The 18,071-nt window shown below is 38.2% G+C and overlaps 1 protein-coding gene across 1 annotated transcript; it reads right to left on the bottom strand.

The window, feature by feature from the left end:
- Nucleotides 1-7,793: 7,793 nt before the first annotated feature.
- LOC128357785 (fibulin-7) lies at nucleotides 7,794-14,157 on the bottom strand. Its single transcript, XM_053318159.1, has 8 exons — nucleotides 13,856-14,157; nucleotides 11,313-11,472; nucleotides 11,035-11,205; nucleotides 10,402-10,527; nucleotides 9,494-9,679; nucleotides 9,259-9,396; nucleotides 8,947-9,082; nucleotides 7,794-8,769 (listed from the first exon to the last, which is right to left on the bottom strand). The coding sequence occupies exons 1-8, from the start codon at nucleotides 13,922-13,924 to the stop codon at nucleotides 8,406-8,408; spliced, it is 1,350 nt and encodes a 449-aa protein (XP_053174134.1). The 5' UTR covers nucleotides 13,925-14,157; the 3' UTR covers nucleotides 7,794-8,405.
- Between the last annotated feature and the right edge of the window lie 3,914 nt (nucleotides 14,158-18,071).

Genomic DNA, 18,071 nt, shown 5'->3' with positions numbered 1-18,071 from the left:
TTTTGGAGAATGGAAGTTTAGGGGTAGTTTAGGGGAGGAGCCCGAAAGTGGGGGTTGAATTTGGGTTTGGCCTCTTGAACGCATCATGACAAGTAAAACCACGGACTACAAAGTAAATATAAAAATACGTTGGAAGCATTGACATGGGGCAATCTTACATGGGGGGTGTCCTAGGGTCCTCCAGAACATTCTTAACGGAGAAGATGCCATTTCCTGTATTCTGGTGTCTTAGCAGACCATTTCAACTGTAGATATCCTCAACCTGGTTTACTGACAACACTTGGCAGCATCCACTTTAATACTCTTTTAATATTTAAATCTGATAAAGCTGCATGTTCACAATGTGTGTCTGACTGCATTGATATGAATGGAAACAACTTTATTTCTGAGGTATTTTCAATTTAGGGATACATATTTTGATACTTCTTTCACAGGTTAAGATGCATATAATGTTCACAAAGACAGCAGTATTATTTTTATTATAATGACAAAATAACTGAGGTTAACAACAAAAGCTTTTAATTGTTATTAGCAATAAAAGTCAGTTTTCAAGAACCAGTATGAAAGTTGCATACAAAGTTTCCAGTGTGATCTTTACTGAGTTGTATATTTTTGAATATTACGGCAGACTATGGCTTGTCTGAGTTGTAACAACAAAATCATTAGTCTTCCAAAGCATTCAAAACAATAGGATTGACGTTTTTTAAAAGCATCATTTTGGGAAAGAGGAAAAGGAATTAAATGTTAATAAAGTAATAAAATAAATAAATGTGATTATGTAACATTACTCTTGTTGGCATAACACATGCACACAAAAAGTCAAAACTCATTCATCAAACTAATACAACTGGTTTGAAATATAAGATTCAGTCAGCCCTTGCAAACCATGTGTCAGATTGTTAGTCATCAAAATCCATATTGTTCTATATTAACTTCCACATTTCCCACTACACTTACACTGCATGAGAATAAGGATAGCAATGCATTTTAATCCAAAAACAACAAACTAACTAAAGAAAACACTAATGAATGGTGCTGGTGTATCCCATGCATATTGCAATAATGCAACAACAAACAAAAAACATTACCACACGTTGCTATAACATGTATAATGACTTACTGCATGTATGATCCATCATTCACAACAGAAAGGTGGGTTACAAGTGCTTCAGTTTGAGTTTGAGGACTCGATCCAGCTCCTCATAACTCCATTGTCCCTTAAAATAATATAATGAGAGCACAGTATCACATCATACAAATGAATGAAGACAGAGATAGGCACTTGCTACTGTCCATCAATGCTAAAATCCAGCCAGTCTGAACAAACCAACCTGGTAAAAGAAACATGAATAAATTAAATGATTTGCAAATTATAAATATTTTTTTTAAACTAATATGGCTGAGAACAGAGTAATAGTAACATATAGTTGAAACCAGAAGTGTACATACACTGTATAAAAAGACATATAACCTTTTTTTCTCACTGTCTGACATTATATCAGATGAAGCTTTTCCTGTTTTAGGTCAGTTAGGATCACAAAAATTGTTTATATTTGCTAATGCTAAAGAATAATGAGAGAGAGATCATTTTTTTTAGACAATTTTACTCATTACTTTCTTCAAAGTCAGAAGTTTACATACACTAAGATTACTCTGCCTTTAAACAATTTGGGAAAGCCCAGATGATGATGTCATGGCTTTGGAAGCTCGCTGATAGGTTAATTGACAACATTTGAGTTAATTAGAGGCACACCTGTGGATGTATTTTAAGGTACACCTCAAACACACTGCTTCCTGTGCATATGACATCATGGGAAAATCAAAAGAAATCAGCCAAGATATCAGGAAGAGAATTGTGGACTTCCACAAGTCTGGTTCATCCTTGGGTATAATTTCCAGATGCCTGAAGGTGCCACGTTCATCTGTTCAAACAATTATACGCAAGTATAAACACCATGGGAATGTCCAGCCATCATATTGCTCAGGAAGTTCTGTGACCCAGAGATGAACATGCTTTGGTGCGAAATGTGCGTATCAACCCCAGAACAAAAGCAAAACACCATGTGAAGATGCTGGCTGAAACTGGTAAGGGAGTGTCATTATCCACAGTGAAACAAGTCCTGTACCGACATGGGCTGAAAGGCCACTCCAAAAGCAACATAAAAAAGCCAGATTACAGTTTTCAAATGCACACAAGCACATAGACCTTATTTTTTGGAGACATGTCCTGTGGTCTGATGAAACTAAAATTGAACTGTTTGCCCATAATGACCATCGTTACATTTGGAGATAAAAGGGGGAAGCTTGCAAGCCTGAGAACACCATCCCAACTGTGAAGTACAGGGGTGGCAGCATCATGTTGTGGGGGTGTTTTGCTGCAGGAGGGACTGGTGCACTTCACAAAATAGATGACATCATGAGGAAAGAACATTATGTAGAAATATTGAAGCAATATCTCAAGACATCAGCCAGGAAGTTAAAGCTTCGGTGCAAATGGGTCTTCCAAATGGACAATTGTTGTTACAAAGTGGCTTAAGGACAACAAAGTCAATGTTTTGGAGTGGCCATCACAAAGGCCTGATCTCAATCCTATAGAAAATTTGTGGGCAGAGCTGAAAAGGTGTGTGCAAGCAAGGTGGCCTACAAACGTGACTCAGTTACACCAGTTCTGTCAGGAGGAATGGGCCAAAATTCCAGCAAACTATTGTGAGAAGCTTGTGGAAGGATACCCAAAACGTTTGACCCAAGTCATACAGTTTAAAGGCAATGCTACCAAATACTAATGAAATGTATGTAAACTTCTGACTTTGTCTTAAAAATGATCTTTCTCAATATTCTGGCATTAAGCAAATATAAATAATTTTGGTAATCCTAACTGACTAAAAACGGTGCAAAGGTTGTTTTTTTTTAAACTTTTGATTGTTTTGAAAATTATGTAACATTAGGAGAAATATGCATTTAAATTTACAGGCTTGTTCCACAAATTAGTTTATTACTGTCTTGTAAAGCCTACCTTACCTGTTGATTCCCATTAATTTTCCTGCAGCAACCTAAAAATTAACTGGATAACATTTTACTTTATCTAGCTGTTCCTCTGTCTGTTGTAGTTATCTGTCAGTCATCTACCGGCTGAGCAGTCCGGTGTTTTGTCTTTTATAGAGCAGCTCAGTGACAAGTGACCCACGTGCATCATTCATGACGTCAAAGAACCCCAGATGCTACAGTACATGTATGTTCCAACAAGATATGTGTGTACATAGCTTTCAGTTAACTCCATTAAACCATGTCAATTTCAGTTACACCGTTTTTGTGCCGCTATTATATAACACTAATATAAGAATACTAATATAATCAGCCCATTTTAATGGGTGTCAGGTTGACTACCATTGTTTGGTGTCCTTACTGATCAGTGTCTTTGTTCTCTACATAATGTACATATATCTGTAGTCAGTTTTCATGAGCCAGTCCATGTTTATCATCAAATGCAGACCTCATGATGGGAGCCTGTTTATAATAATTACCTGGTTATTAAATTCCTATTTTATCACAATGTGTCACCTGCTCACAAACTCTGCTACCAACAGTCGAGCTTGAGTCCGGATTGAGTGACATACTGTACCTTCATGCTGCAGACTGGAAATTGGAAACTGAAGCCAGATATCTGATAAAAGATAGCGTTAATCAAGGTCACAGCAGGGTTCAATTATTAGGTGTTTTATTAAACTCTCAGTGTGACTTTGTGTCATTATCAGGGCTATGTCCAGACAGACTTACCATCCTCACAAGTCAAGAGTATGTAGAAGGACTGTGATGTGATCCTAATTCAGAAAGTTAAGACCTGTTGTTTGGTTTGAATTGGGCATGATGCAATAAGATCAAATATGATGAAAAATATATTGTATATAGTGATGGCAGCTTGTGATAACACAGACACTTATATTTACTTGTATTTTCTTTAATATCATGGGATAAAACAACTTTTCTTTCATTTTAAACAGAAGAAGTGCATCGTACAGACCCTCCCCTGACCTCTTTGCCAAGTCAACTTACAAAAAGACATTCAAACTAGACCTTTATTAACAGTTATGAAAGAAAATGACATAATCAGACTGACTCATCCTCAGGGTTTCATGGTTTGTTGGACCAATTAGGTACTTATGCACAAAGGTCCCACAACAAAATGCTATAAGAAAGATTTTTGGAAGTTATTTGTTAATACACACTTTGTTTAACATTCTGAGACTCAAAAAATCATAAAATATTCAGCCATGCAATATGATTGAACAATGTAAACATGTTGGAATCAACTCATGACAAGAAGCAAATATACCTTGCTGAATGGGAAGCTGTAATTTAGCTGTGACCACACCCTTCTTTGCCACGATTGCTTTTGCAGCTCAGGCCTCAATAATTAGTTGGTTTCAACCATGTGCGCTTTTATCCAAGTTTACATACAATCCTTATAGACCTTTATCCTTATATCCTTATTTTCACGGGTCATAAAGCTTCCTTAGTCGGTCTCTTTTCCAGAAGACATTTTGACTTGACATAGTAGGAAAAACAGGCTCTTTACTTCAGCTCAATGGATTTTAAATTAAACACTGACTGTGAGGGTAAGTGCTGACTCTCATGTTTAATTTGAGTGTTTAAATCCACATCAGATGAACAGTGTAGGGATTATAACATTTTGCTTTAACCAAAGCTGAAGTAAAACCAAAACCATTAAGATATCACTCTGCTAATACATTTTGACTCTGCCATAAGCAGTTCTTCAATGCCTTTAGAACAGCTTATCAACAGAATTTTGATGAATAAATAAATAATTCAACTTTTGGCACCAATGATCCAAAAACAAAAAGTTAAAATAACAAAATAAAATAAAATAAAGTGAGCTGTTTCTCCTTATTGCTTTTTCTGATTGTTTACGTGATCAAAATTTCTTCTAAATCCACCTGTAAAAGTAAATATAAACAATATGATCTTCAATGACTTATGGCCTAAAAGTTATGACATAACACTATAACATCAATCAACTTCTGTTCATCATCTTCTGTTGTTCTGTAGTTTAACAACAACAACAACAACAACAACAACAACAACAACCACAACAACATCAACAACAACAAACAACCAATGTAGTCTGGTCAATTGTAGCTCATTGAAATGAATGGCATTTTGGGTCACAAATTCTGTTCTTTTTGCTTCTTCTACCAAGCTGATACGATACTGGCTTTATGTTAATGTAATCATCTTTGGTGAGCTTTTATTCTGGCAATTCTCAAGGATTTTCATATTCATAACTATAAGGTTGTCTGTTGCATCGGTTTGAAGATGCCAACAGATGTTTCAAATCCCACAGTATTCCAGTTTGCGATAGTTATCATGGGCAGAATTTACATTTGTTTAGCCCCAGTTATCCTAATTTCATCAGACACATTACAGCACTGAAAAGCAACTTCCTGCTTCTGTATGTAGGATTTTTCATTCCAGCTAGGTCCAAGCTTAGCCTTGTTCAAGGCTCTGACAGGTGAATGTATTCCCATGTGTTTTAAATTAAAATAGTCAGGAAAACAACAACTATTCAGTCAGGCAAAACCAGTGGCGTCCAGAATTTCTGACTGAAAAGTTTGTGCTCTGAACTGAAGATTGTTTGTTTTTAATTAGGTTGTTGTCACATCCAGTTTTGAGATTATTTTGATTAAATTGTACCTTTCAATATATGCTGCTTGATGCGCATCTCTCACCTCAACCTGTGCAACATATAATCTCGAAGTTGAAGCCTGGAGTGTTATTCTTTAAAAAAATGTCATGTGCACTAACTGTCCAATACTTCTGCAGCTGCTAGAGAATACCACTAATAAGCAGACTTTGAGCAGCATGTCTCCTCTGTGTGCAGCAGGGGGCAGTGTATCATCAGGGATTAAAAATGCACAAGAAATGTTCTTTTGCAATGGCTAATTCAAGGCACAGGTACAACACTAATGAACTTATTATCTTTGACTTAACAATAATGTAATATGAAATAACAGAGGAGATAGACAACCCCAGTGCTTCATTAGTGGAAGAGCAGATCAACTGTATAATTTAGGCACAATTAGGCACAATTAGGCATCTAGAAGAACAGACTAACTGACTCACGTCTACTGACCTGAGGCACAGGGAAGTTTAGCCTGCTTTACAGCTACCACACATATTCTAACAGCTACTATGGGCACTTCGGCCATACTTGTTATCCCCTCTCTCTTCCCTCCTCCTCCCCTGCAGGCCCACATTGAATGGCTCTGAGCCAAACAGACTCCTTAGTCCTGTCTGCACTCTGTGGAGCTCAGCAGATACAGTCACACTCTCCTTTGTTCCATTAAACTTCAGACAATACCAAGGTATATCCTTTCAAAAGTAAGTACCAGTGATAATCCAACCTGCTGTCAAAGACAGTGTGCTGGTTTCTTGTGACTCTACTGTGCTCACCCAGACTGATATCAAGATATTGATTTCAGTCCCATACACACTGCCAGCACTCATTAGGAGAGCTTTTTATCTGTATGGTGTGACTCAGCCACGTTGGAGAGAGATATAGAGAACGGGTGGTGGAAATAGAGGAGCGGGGATAGAAGGATGAGAAAGTGGATGTAATATGATAAGGTAGAGGTCAGGAGGAAAAAGAAAGGACAGTGAAGGGTGAACATAACAACAGACCCCAGACCAGGTGTTCCCACAGGCACAGAATTTCTGAGCCCAGATTGTGTGATTTTGTGTTGCTGTTTGCACCAGACTGGACCTTGCAGAAGGAAAGCAGGGAATAAAATATAGAAAGCACAAGGAGACTTGTAAGTGAGTAGAGGAAGGATTTATTTGGGTGGTGGATTGGGAGTTGTTGAGGCACTGAGTGGACTTTGGATACCGAATCATCACCTCATGTGAAGCCCTGACACATGACACATGGATGGCCTCCCATTCAACTCTCCTTTTGCTTACTCTTCCATTAATACAGAGATTGAGAGAAGAACAGTGAGAGGTCTATTCTGCAGTGGTAATAAAGACAGCAGTTTTTAATTCAGTCTGCATCCCTCAGCCAGTGACTGACTGGCTAGCGTGAATCGTCTTTTATTCAGGCTTCTCTATTCAGCCATCACTCTCTGTCTGCCTCCCTATCTCTGTGCATCGTTTTTCTTCACTCAGCATGCAATCTCATTTCGGGATCCCATGCCTACAACTCCCCCGCCCCCTCAGTGGTGTCATCGGTGAGGCACAGTGTGGAGCCCCATCTGTAACTAAAGACATCCTGTTTGTCTCCAGCGAACCTACACATTGCCTCACTATCCACAGATGCGCTTGTGTGTCGTGGTTTTGAGGGTTTTCTTGTTCAGAAAGTTGTGCAACACCAAGGAGTAGAAAGAAAGTTCGTGCAGCACATTTCATCTCTTTGATCAAATATACACTCCCTCATGAATAAACTAAGCACCTCCAAATGGTCACGCATATTTCCTGCATGATGAATGTGAAACATACTTTTCCCTGTGCTTACTTGTTTTGTGAATTTAAAAGTTAAAGTTATTCATGCACTGTAAGAACAGAGTGGCTCTTTGAGCAGCCTGTCTTTGGCTGTCTGTCTGCTGAACAGCACTGCTCTGTACAGCGAGAACTCAAGTGTTTCCCAAACAACCACTGCTCACATATACCACTGCTCATATATCAGACTGCATTTATAGTATATTTCAGAGGGTAGACAGAACAAATCTGAACCTTCGAACTGTAACAAATTTTCCTTCAAATAAAAGACCACAGATTTTATGGTTTAAATGGGGTTTTAATGGTTGTTTAAGAAGCAAGAATATCATAGTCACATCAGAATATAGATAAACATGATATTAAAGAGGATTACAAAATATTTGACATCATGATGTCATGACATCATGATCTCATGACGTCATGATTACATATACAGTACAAACAACATAAATATCTACTGACAGCAGGAAAAAATAGTATTTACTTTGAGGGTGGTCTGTCTACGTCTTTTCTGGTTCAGCTTCTTTCAAGTATCCTTCAGTCAAATGCTAGTTTACAGTCTGCTACATTGTTTTTGTGTTATTCCTCCTACACTCATCTTTCTACAATAAATATGTTTTAGTTGATCCATACAAAACTCTTTTAAAGTCACTCAATTTGCATTTCTATACCAATGCCTCTGAAGAACTCATATTCTATGCTACACTTTTTACATCTAGCTGTAGCAGCTCCTTTAGTAATAGTACAGGTGACTTACAGATGATCGTCATGTTACATCAGATTATCCCACATCAATGACCAAGTATAGAGTCATTAGCTAAATTCAAACCAGCTGTTTGTTTGACCCCTGTGCTCTTTGGCCCTAAGTGTATTTCATCTCCCATATTTCTTGTTTTTTAAAACTCATATGGGGAAACGAACATGGTAACTTTGGTGATATACCTCCCCAGCTGTACTCGTTTCTCCAGCTCGCTCATTTCCACTTCAGCCTCCAGAGTGGCAGGACCCTGCACAGGGCTCACCAGCATCAGCTGACCTGTCAGACGGTCTGAACGCTGGACTGTGAAGTGGCGCCGAGCTTGCCTTCCCCCCAGCAGGGAGAATCGAAGCGTGTCACCCAATGGCCGCAACGCTGAAACCCGGAACATGACGCGGGGAGCTGACAAGTTGGATACAACAGCCAGGTAATGGTAGGAAAAGGAGTTGGGGGCCTGAGAACATGCCTTGTTGTCCACAGGACAAGGGTTACGTTCACAACGCCTGGAAAAAAAAAGAATTGTAAGTCAAATTTGAGAATGGCAACTGAAACAATCTTAATCCAACAATCAGTTTCAGAAAGCACTGGTATACAAGTTTTTATTTGGTGTAAGATTTGATCCCCACATCTATTTATTACTATGATTCAACTTAAAAATAAAGATAAAGGCTCATTCTTACATTGGTGATGTTTTGACATATGTAGCATTAGGGATTTTGGGGCAGTCCACACGGACACACTGGAAACCACCGTATGTGTTAATGCACATCTGGTCCTTTGTGCAGTTGTTTTGTCTGGTGGCACACTCATCAATGTCTGTGACCAAACAGAAACAAAGAGAAACATTGATTCAAACAAAAAAGTTAGCTGGGGCAAGTAGAATACAAGCAAAGTCTCCAGAACCTATTTTCTGGAAAGCTTTATGTAATGTTGGGAACAGATTTTGTGAACTAAAAAATTAAGTTATAGCAACACAAAACACAGCAAAACACCTTTGCAGCTGCGCCCATCACGGGTCACATTGTATCCAGCAGGACAGGAACAGCGGTATCCTCCAGGGGTGTTAATACAAGCATGTAAACATAGCCTCCCAGCCTGTCCGTTATGGAACAGCTCACATTCATCTATATCTGAAATGCATAACACACACATTCACTTAACATTGCTCCTGTGTGGAATCATAAATTTGTATTTTAGGTTTGGTTCAAGGGCAGTTATTAGTTGCACCAGTGCAGATGTTGCTGTCTCTGCCAGAGATGGTGTATCCTGGCTCACAGGTGCAGTGGGTGGTCCCCTGGACCATAGTGCAACGTGATGGACGAACAAAGGGCCCAGTGGTGGCAGCTGGTAAAGTAGAAGCAGCAGCGGTGGCTGGCGAGGTGGCGGCAGAGGTGTTTGTCATGGTGACAAAGACTGAAAGAGGAAGGCATAAGTCAGCTATATTCATTCATTCAATTATTAATAATTCTGACAGATAAGTTGAAATCACAATGAAAATAATTAGTTTATCAATAAAAATAAATTGTGGTGTCATGTAACCTTTAATAGAGGCAGTTTCATCTCTACTTCTTCCACTGGTTTGTCACTATGCACCACCTAGGTGAGAGAGTCTAGTCATGTTTGTAATATGATGATTTGTGGGATGCCAGAAAAAAGGAAAAAAAAGCCCACACAGGTAGGCCAGTATTCAGACTGTCTGCTGTACGTTAGTGTGGAAATATTTAAGAACTAGAGAAAAACAAAACAAATGTGGCCTTAGAGATTCACAGCAGACCGCTGCCACTCAACCAGCACCGCCTTGGACTTCAAGCTGGAATTCAATAAAACCCACTTTGTGGTATGTAGGCTTGTATTGGCAAGCCAAACCACTGGCCAGTGTAATCTCCTTCAGCAGGCTGCAGGGATTTGGATACTAGACTGTTAAAAAAATGTGCTCTGTTGTTAAGTGTTGGATTAAATACTTATTTTTTATATGTACATCCTAAAATTTAAAAGGCACCATTTAATGCAATCCTTAAGCGAGACTTAAATTAACCTGTTATCTGAATTTAAACAGTAGTAAGAGAGGTTTAAAAAAAAAAAAAAACATCTCCATCAGGTGTGTGTGGTCTGAGTTTGTAGTATATTATACCTACATGTTGGCACAGGGCTCTGACAGGTTGCTCCAGCCCAGCCTTTGGCACAGACACAAGAGAACTGATTCACTTCATCCACACATGTCCCACCATTCAGGCATGGAGAGGACACACATTCATTGATGTCTGAGGAAAAAGACAATGAGGTTATATAGGGAAATACTATGTTTGAACTTGCTGGTGGTACAAGGACATATGCAATCCAATATCTTTGATGCTTGAACTCAGACAACATCATGTCATATGTGTGGTAAGAGAGTGAATAAAGAGGGAATGGAGCAGATGGGTTAATGTTAGGTGCAGCCAAAGTTTAGGGGATGTCTTGATCAAACAGTCTTTGAGCTGCTATCTCAAAGTTAGTGAGCTGTCAGTGGACACTCAGGTTGGAATATCATATGTCACAGCATTCAATAAACTCTCTGGACATTGACCAAAGTACATAAAAAGGGAATATGATCACTGGTCAATATATGAAATGTATCTCTACATACACTGGTGACATGCAAGATGCACAAAAAGAGGAATGGCAGTAGAGAGCTGGAGTGGGGGTTGTACAAGTGATCAGTGGGTTAGGTAAGAGGATGAGTGATGAAAGTGACCATCCAGGTAATAGAACTAACCCTGGTCTTTTACCTCGGCAGGCAGGCTGCTGCCCGCTCCAGGCCAGACTTTCCTGACAAACCCTGCTCTCTGATCCCAACAGCTCATATCCTGGGTCACACAGGAAATGAACCTCATGACCCACACTGTGCGATTTGCCGAGTTTCCTCCCATTGTTGGGCACATCCAGTTTTGGACAGGTACCTGTTGGAATTTTAAGGCATGATTAAAGAATTTAAAAAAAAGCCCAATGGAAAATATTTCAACATTTAATATTTCAATTAATCAGTATTTCTGAAGGTTATGCTTACTGTTAATGACTCTTGTTGTCTGCTTTCCTGCATTGCTCTGCAGCAGGTTTATTTTCTTTTTCAGGTTGCGTAAACTCTGCAAGTACGAGGCCTCATGGGCTGAGAGAAGCTTTTGAACCTGCTTCAGTGATCCCTGTATTTCCTGTCTACTAGGACAGTCCTGGAAAAACAGAAATGGGACAACAATTTTATGTGTTGATTAGTATTTCACAAAAACTTGTTTAAAGCTGATGTAATTCACCAACAATATCACAAAATCTATGTTACAGTGTATCAAATACAGAATTTTAATTAATTACCACTGCCTAATCATAGGTCATTCATTCATTTTGAAATAAGGTGACACTGCATTCTTGTAATGAGCAGCATTTGCAAGCATGGTACAGTTAGTATTTGGATCTTAAAGCTACAGAAACATTTTCTGTGCCATTTTGTTAATAAGGAATGCTGCTGAATTTATAAATACAGAAAAGCTACTCCTCTGGCCCAAGTAAACTGAAAAAATATTTTGTCAGCACAGAAAACTCTCTCAAAGTGAGAACACACAAGTCTGTGATGTTATTGATGTATTAGCAAAAGAGCTCACTTTCTTTTTATTTGAACATTTCCATTCATTCACTTAGATTCAAAAACATTTTACAACTAAAAGCTTTTTATTTTATGCCATAGTAGCATGTGAGCCTAAATATGGAACTTACCCTTCAAAGATTTTCAGTGATCATCACATTTATATTTTCACTTTCATGTGGAGCTGCATCAATCAAACAACAGAAACGTACTTGTATCGATCAAAGTCATTTTAAAGAAGAAAATATCAAAATTCTCTGGTTTCAGCTTCTCAAATGTGTAGATAATCTGGTTTCTTTATTCTTCTATGACAGTAAACTAAATATCTCTGGGTTATGGACTGTTGGTCGGGACAGAAGAGAACATTTGAAGACGTCACCATGGATCTTGGAAAACAGTAGTTGCAGCCTTACATCCACCTGCATGTTTCTTTTCTTTTTTTTTTTTTTTTTTTTAAATATAATCAGTATTATGCTAGTAAAAAAAAAATCCTGACGACCATAAATGTTAGAGGTCATTCTACTTAAGTAAATCTACAGCTTTATTACTTGATTGTGCATAGTGAGCATTTAATTAAAATTACTGTAATATCTCATACAGACAAAAAACCCTTGAACAGAGTAAGCACTGCTGCATGTAAATAAATTAAAGTCTGCTCAAGGAGTGTACTTGAAGGCTGGTGTAGTACAGAGGCGGTGCTGTTAGATAGTGGAGTAATTACTATAGGATCAAAGTATGTTTGGCCACTTTATGCATTTGTATGCAGGACGTGCCTCCTCTCCAAACCAGACACTGTAACTCAGTCATAAATACAGAAAGCCACTCTGAAAGTAACTAGTTTACTATTCTTGTGATGTGGTTTTTGGGTGTGACCTGGTGGGGAGTTTAAAAATCCTCTTTATACAAAATTATGTAACTTCCTCATGTTATTCTAGGAAAGGAGATGAAATCAGCAAAAGCTATTTAGCTTGCATTATGGATAATCACTTGTTCGTTATGATGTGGTGGAGGTCAGTCAGTCAGTCAGGAATTAAAACACCCTCAGCATAAACACCTGCATCACAGCCTCCCTTTCTATTGGCTGAAAGGGTGAGGGAGTGGCAGTAACTTGTTTTCCACCCATGTCTTCTCCCTCATTACTCTCCCTCATTCAACAGTGTCATTCTCCACCTTCTCTCCTGTCCTCTCATGCATGTTTTCAGACAACCAATTAGTGTTTTCGTCCAGCAAGAGTTATGTAAGAAGAGTCAATATTTGTTGAAAACACCTTTCTGATTTGGACAGAACTGAGGTTTGGAGAGACTTCAGTCATGCGAGGGGGTGTCTGGTGTTTATAGTGTAGTTGTCAAAGGCCTCTTTCTGCCTGTGCTAGGCAACATTTCACATGGCTTCATGTTGGGTGCTGGGTTACGTTATTAAAGTACGTAGGAGGCATGCAACTTTGGAGCTTGAAGTTACAGTATAGTTCTATTAAATCCTACCAAAATGTACTTTCTTTTCTGACACACACATTACGCATACACATATACATGACACTCTCTGAGTAACACAGAAACATACAAATATGCATGCAAAGGTCTACTGCGAGTCATTCACAGACAGGCAGAGTTTTGGACTTTTGTAGCAGGACTGCATTGAAACACAGATATATTGAGTACATTCATACACTGGAGCCTTTGGGGCCTTGTTCCTGTAGTTTGCTTGAAAAGGCAGGTTGACTCAAGGTTTGCTTTGTCAAAATTTTGTCTGTGATGTCAAGCAAGGATATTCTCAATAGGACCTGTTGTGTACTTCAGAGGAATTGTGAGTTTCTTGATTTTTAAGCCCTGCATAATAGTCATTATGAGGCTGATTGTAATCAAAGATATAACTGCTTTGTGAATATGTCTCAATTCCTTAAACTGAAAGGCACCCTTTCACCCTATTTCAGCTCTATCATCATTCACTCATGAGATAATAACAAAATGTCCACTCACCTGTCCAAAAGTAGTATGCAGAGAACAGAAACTCAGCAAAGTGATGACAGTCGCAGGTGACGCAAACATGTTTCCACTAATCTAAATCCAATATGCAGCTGACGATCTAAAGTGCGAAGTTAGAAGCAGAAGTGTGAACTTGGAGTGGGCAGCCCACAGAGTGAGCAAAGAGTCCAGGTGAGTGAAAGACTAGACTTGGCAGTGGAAAAGCTGCTGCAGCGAACCTCTGTGGAATGTTGGGTTTACTCCTCAGGAGCCAATCAGGGAAAGAGACGTTAAGAAAAATGTGACCACATTATTATCCCTTTTACTTCAACTTCCTCTCTGAAAGCAGCTTAGTTTATATCTTGTTTATAAAGAGGTGTGTTCTGGATCTTAAAGGCACATACAAATAATACTTTGACCACACTGTGTGCTTTGCAAAATGCAAACAGAAGGGTATCAGCACCAACATTTGAAACACAGGATTATATTATTATCTCTTATCACAAGCTTTTAATAGTTTCTGATGGAGTTGGGTTTTTTTCAGCAGCAAACCAACATTATGAAAGATAATAGTGAACCCCTTCCCAATTTTCTATTCTTAAACATAAAACTTCAAAAGCCATTCATCTGAGTAGCATCTGCCAACTCAATCTGAAAGTCAGAATGGTGCAATGGCTACCAGTGATGGCGTAATGCTCACTGCAAATGATGGAGAGAAACTATAGAAAAGCTGTGCCCTCTACAGGAATATATATTGTGCATACATGCATTCCAGTGTTGTATCTATGTTAAGTTTCTCTTTACACACATTAGGCACATAAAATGGTAACTTGCAGATGTTACATAAACATTCCTTATTTTTTTATGATACCTTTTTGTGATTTAGTGACACCTTCACTATATAACAAAATGTCCCAACTCAGCAAATGAGCTCAATTTTAATTTTAATACCTGCAAAGTATACCAAGTTGGGTGGAAAATAGTTTAAGAAAGCTGCATCTTTATGTGGGCAAAGACACTTCCCTGAATCTGTCACATGTTGAGACAGAATTTGATCATTTAAATCAAATGGTAACAACTTTTCTCAGTAAGTATTTGCAACTGAACCACACTGTTGCACAGAAAATCTCTACTATGCAGATAGATTTTTATCCTTCGTGTATGCAGCCTAGGGCTGGACGATATGGGAAAAGGGTCCCTCACTGCTGCAGCCCAAACAATAGCACGTGTGCTGTGTGCTTCAACCTGACTTGACTGGCTCTATTCTAGCATGATTGGTTCGGTGTGGCGCTACTTAATTATGATTGGCTATTCTTATGTCTGTCAAAACATGTACGAATGAATTCTATCGATATTGTATCACCCGTGTCTCATATTTCTATCAAGGAAAAGTTATTTCGTGATATGTATCGTTATTGTTTTATCAGCCAGCCCTAATGCAGCCCACACCTCTGCAGTTCAAACAGTAATGAGGAGCTCAGACTCTTGAGTACTACTTTGAGTTGTAGCAGGAAGGAGCTTACAGCATTTTTTTTGCTGGATTTACCTGAGAAATCATCTGAGTGGTCTGTCTGAGCCCAGAACAGACTGTGTGCACAGCTGCTATTTGGCTCAACCAGAGGTCAGACAGTCCCTTCTGATGCAGCAAAATCAAAGAGATAAGAGATAGCTGGACAGCCTGGGGACTGAGTCCTCAGTGCAAAACACATTCAACCCACAGAAGAATGAGTCTGAGGCTTTTGTGATGACTGCAGACATTGAATCATCAAGCAATGTGCAGATAGTGATTCATGCATCCCACTGTGGTTCCATTGAAAAACACGGTCACCAAGTCTAAACAAACGACCCCATCCTATACCTTTACAGACCTATTTAGTTCTTTTGTACCACTTTATGTTTTCAGTGTCACATTCTTCTACACTTTCATATCTGCAAACACATTTTATTTAAAATTTTTAATGACCTCCTGTGCCTCAGACCTTTCTCAGCTCTGGTATGATGCGTCATGTCATGATTCATCCAAATGATGGTCCTCATCCCTCAAAACAAACGTTGCCCCATTTAACAATGATGAACAAGCATGCTCAACCATGCGTCAGAGTAAACCTTTCTCTCTGTCGCTAAGATCGGGAAGTGATGACAGATATGATTAAGCCATATGCTTTTGTCCCCAGTGACTGTCTGGCAGCCGTTTTTAGTGGCGGAATGTAGGCAACATATTTTTGTGGAAATTTACTAAAGTACTGTCCTTAAGTCCACTTCTGTACTAGTATTTCCATCATACTTAATATAATAATAATACTATAACCATATCATATATAATAACCATAATACAAAAATGAAACACTAAAAAGGGCATATTTTGCATAATAAATACTGTTGCTTTGATACTTCACTGCTTTGATACTTTACTACATTCTGATGTCAAGTGAAATCTTTGAATGCAGAACTGTTACTTGTATTTTTACATTGTAGTAGTTCTACTTATTTAAGTAAAGATATTAATACTGCTTTCATTATTCCCTGCTGCTATTAAGCAAAATAACATATAATAACAATTAAACCTGAAGAGTATGGTTTAGACCTGATCTATGTGTAAAGTGCCTTGAGATGACTTTGTTGTGATTAGGCGCTATACAAATAAAGATTGATTGATTGATTGATAAAATATATGGTGATGTCTATGTCTTAAATATGTTAATTATCACAGTACTGTGTAAAGTATGTTTCTCTTGATGATGACTCAAAATACCCATAAACTGCAGTATCTTAATGAAATGAAATTCCCGTTGTAAAAACCATAATGGTCATTATTTTATTTACTTACATATTTTGTCTGGTGGTATAACAACCTAAAACTTATATTCATATACTCTTAAAAGCAGAGTGCAAGCTGAGTATTTTAGATTATGTGGATGATGTGAACCTGCAGACTCTTCATAAAACTGTTTTTTTTTTAAACTATGTAAAGTGTATCAAAAGGGGAAATATATTTTATTTCTGTTAAACAATTTAAAGCATTTTTTCACACACACAAATGTACAAAACTTACTTGGTGCAGGCACTCTCAACATACAGCAGTCATCTATTTTAGTGTGGCCCCACTTTCCAAAAAGAATGATTACAGCAACATTACCATAACAGGATATTACAATGTTAAAGAGACACTAGCCCCTGTAGTTAGGATTAATTAATTAAGTAATGTGGGACAATTTCTGCGACTGGCACTTCAGCAATATATTTTGATATGAAAATATAAAAAGAAAATGGAAATGTCACACTCAAAATAGAAATGGCAGAATATAGAAGGGTTCCTTGTGCCAAACTGTCTCAGATTAAGTGTATTTCCTAATATGGGACAATTCAGGCTGAAATCTGGGAAACTCGGTGGGAGGCTGTAAGCTCTAAATCACTTTAATTCATACAATAAAAACTTATTTTGTCAGTGACAGTCTATCAAAGTGCATGCCCATATTTGGTCATTTCAATAATTATAATTTTTTTGCTGTTATAGACAATAGTAATGTATGTATTATATTATATTAATATTCATAGTATAATTTGCAATCTGCCTAAAATAAGTTCAAATAAGGCATTACATGAGTAAGAGGGCTGAATAACTATTGGCATTGCACATTTAATGTACTTAAATACTTAAACAACTGTCTCATATTAGTAAAACTAGCTGTCCCACATTTTAAACCACATTTTGTGGTACAATGAAAAATGGACTGAAATATATGATTGTGTTATCACCATAATTTGAGGCATGAATATGTCATGAAGACAATCTGATAACACTTGGCATCATTGCTTAATTGATGAGAAATGTATATTACATCCTTAACATTTAATTACTGAAAACCATTTGTTACTGACCTTTGACCGGACTTCATAGAGTACTTCCTGACCCCCCCCCCTCCAAATCTACAGTATGGCACTACATGTGTGGAGTCACGTGATTTTAATTACACTCCAGGTTTAAATTGACAACTTTCACATTAATTAGGATTTAGTAGAGAAACAGATATGTGCATTTAAGCACAGGTGTCCGTGTCCCACATTAGCTACACTGATTTACCTTATATTGTGTTTTTTTGATGATGGCAGCTGTGACCGGGGTGAAAGCTGGTGAGTGGGAGGTAGGGAGGGACGGAGGGGGCAGGAGGGGCTGAATATCTGTAAACGGGTGGTAGCCTAACTGTTGTTGGAGACACTTGCGGAGTTCATC

The sequence above is a fragment of the Scomber japonicus genome, chromosome 1 (genome assembly GCF_027409825.1).
Source record: "Scomber japonicus isolate fScoJap1 chromosome 1, fScoJap1.pri, whole genome shotgun sequence".
Taxonomy (NCBI): domain Eukaryota; kingdom Metazoa; phylum Chordata; class Actinopteri; order Scombriformes; family Scombridae; genus Scomber; species Scomber japonicus.
Note: the sequence above shows the minus strand (reverse complement) of the source record. Positions and strands in the feature narration are given on the sequence as shown.

What these genes read in the sequence shown, in the direction of transcription:
- LOC128357785 (XM_053318159.1), bottom strand. Translation starts at nt 13,924, where the DNA reads ATGTTTGCGTCACCTGCGACTGTCATCACTTTGCTGAGTTTCTGTTCT. An exon ending in GACAACAAGAGTCATTAACA is followed by an intron (nt 11,206 to 11,312) that starts GTAAGCATAACC and finishes AAATTCCAACAG; the next exon opens with GTACCTGTCCAAAACTGGAT. An exon ending in TGATGGGCGCAGCTGCAAAG is followed by an intron (nt 9,083 to 9,258) that starts GTGTTTTGCTGT and finishes GTTTGGTCACAG; the next exon opens with ACATTGATGAGTGTGCCACC.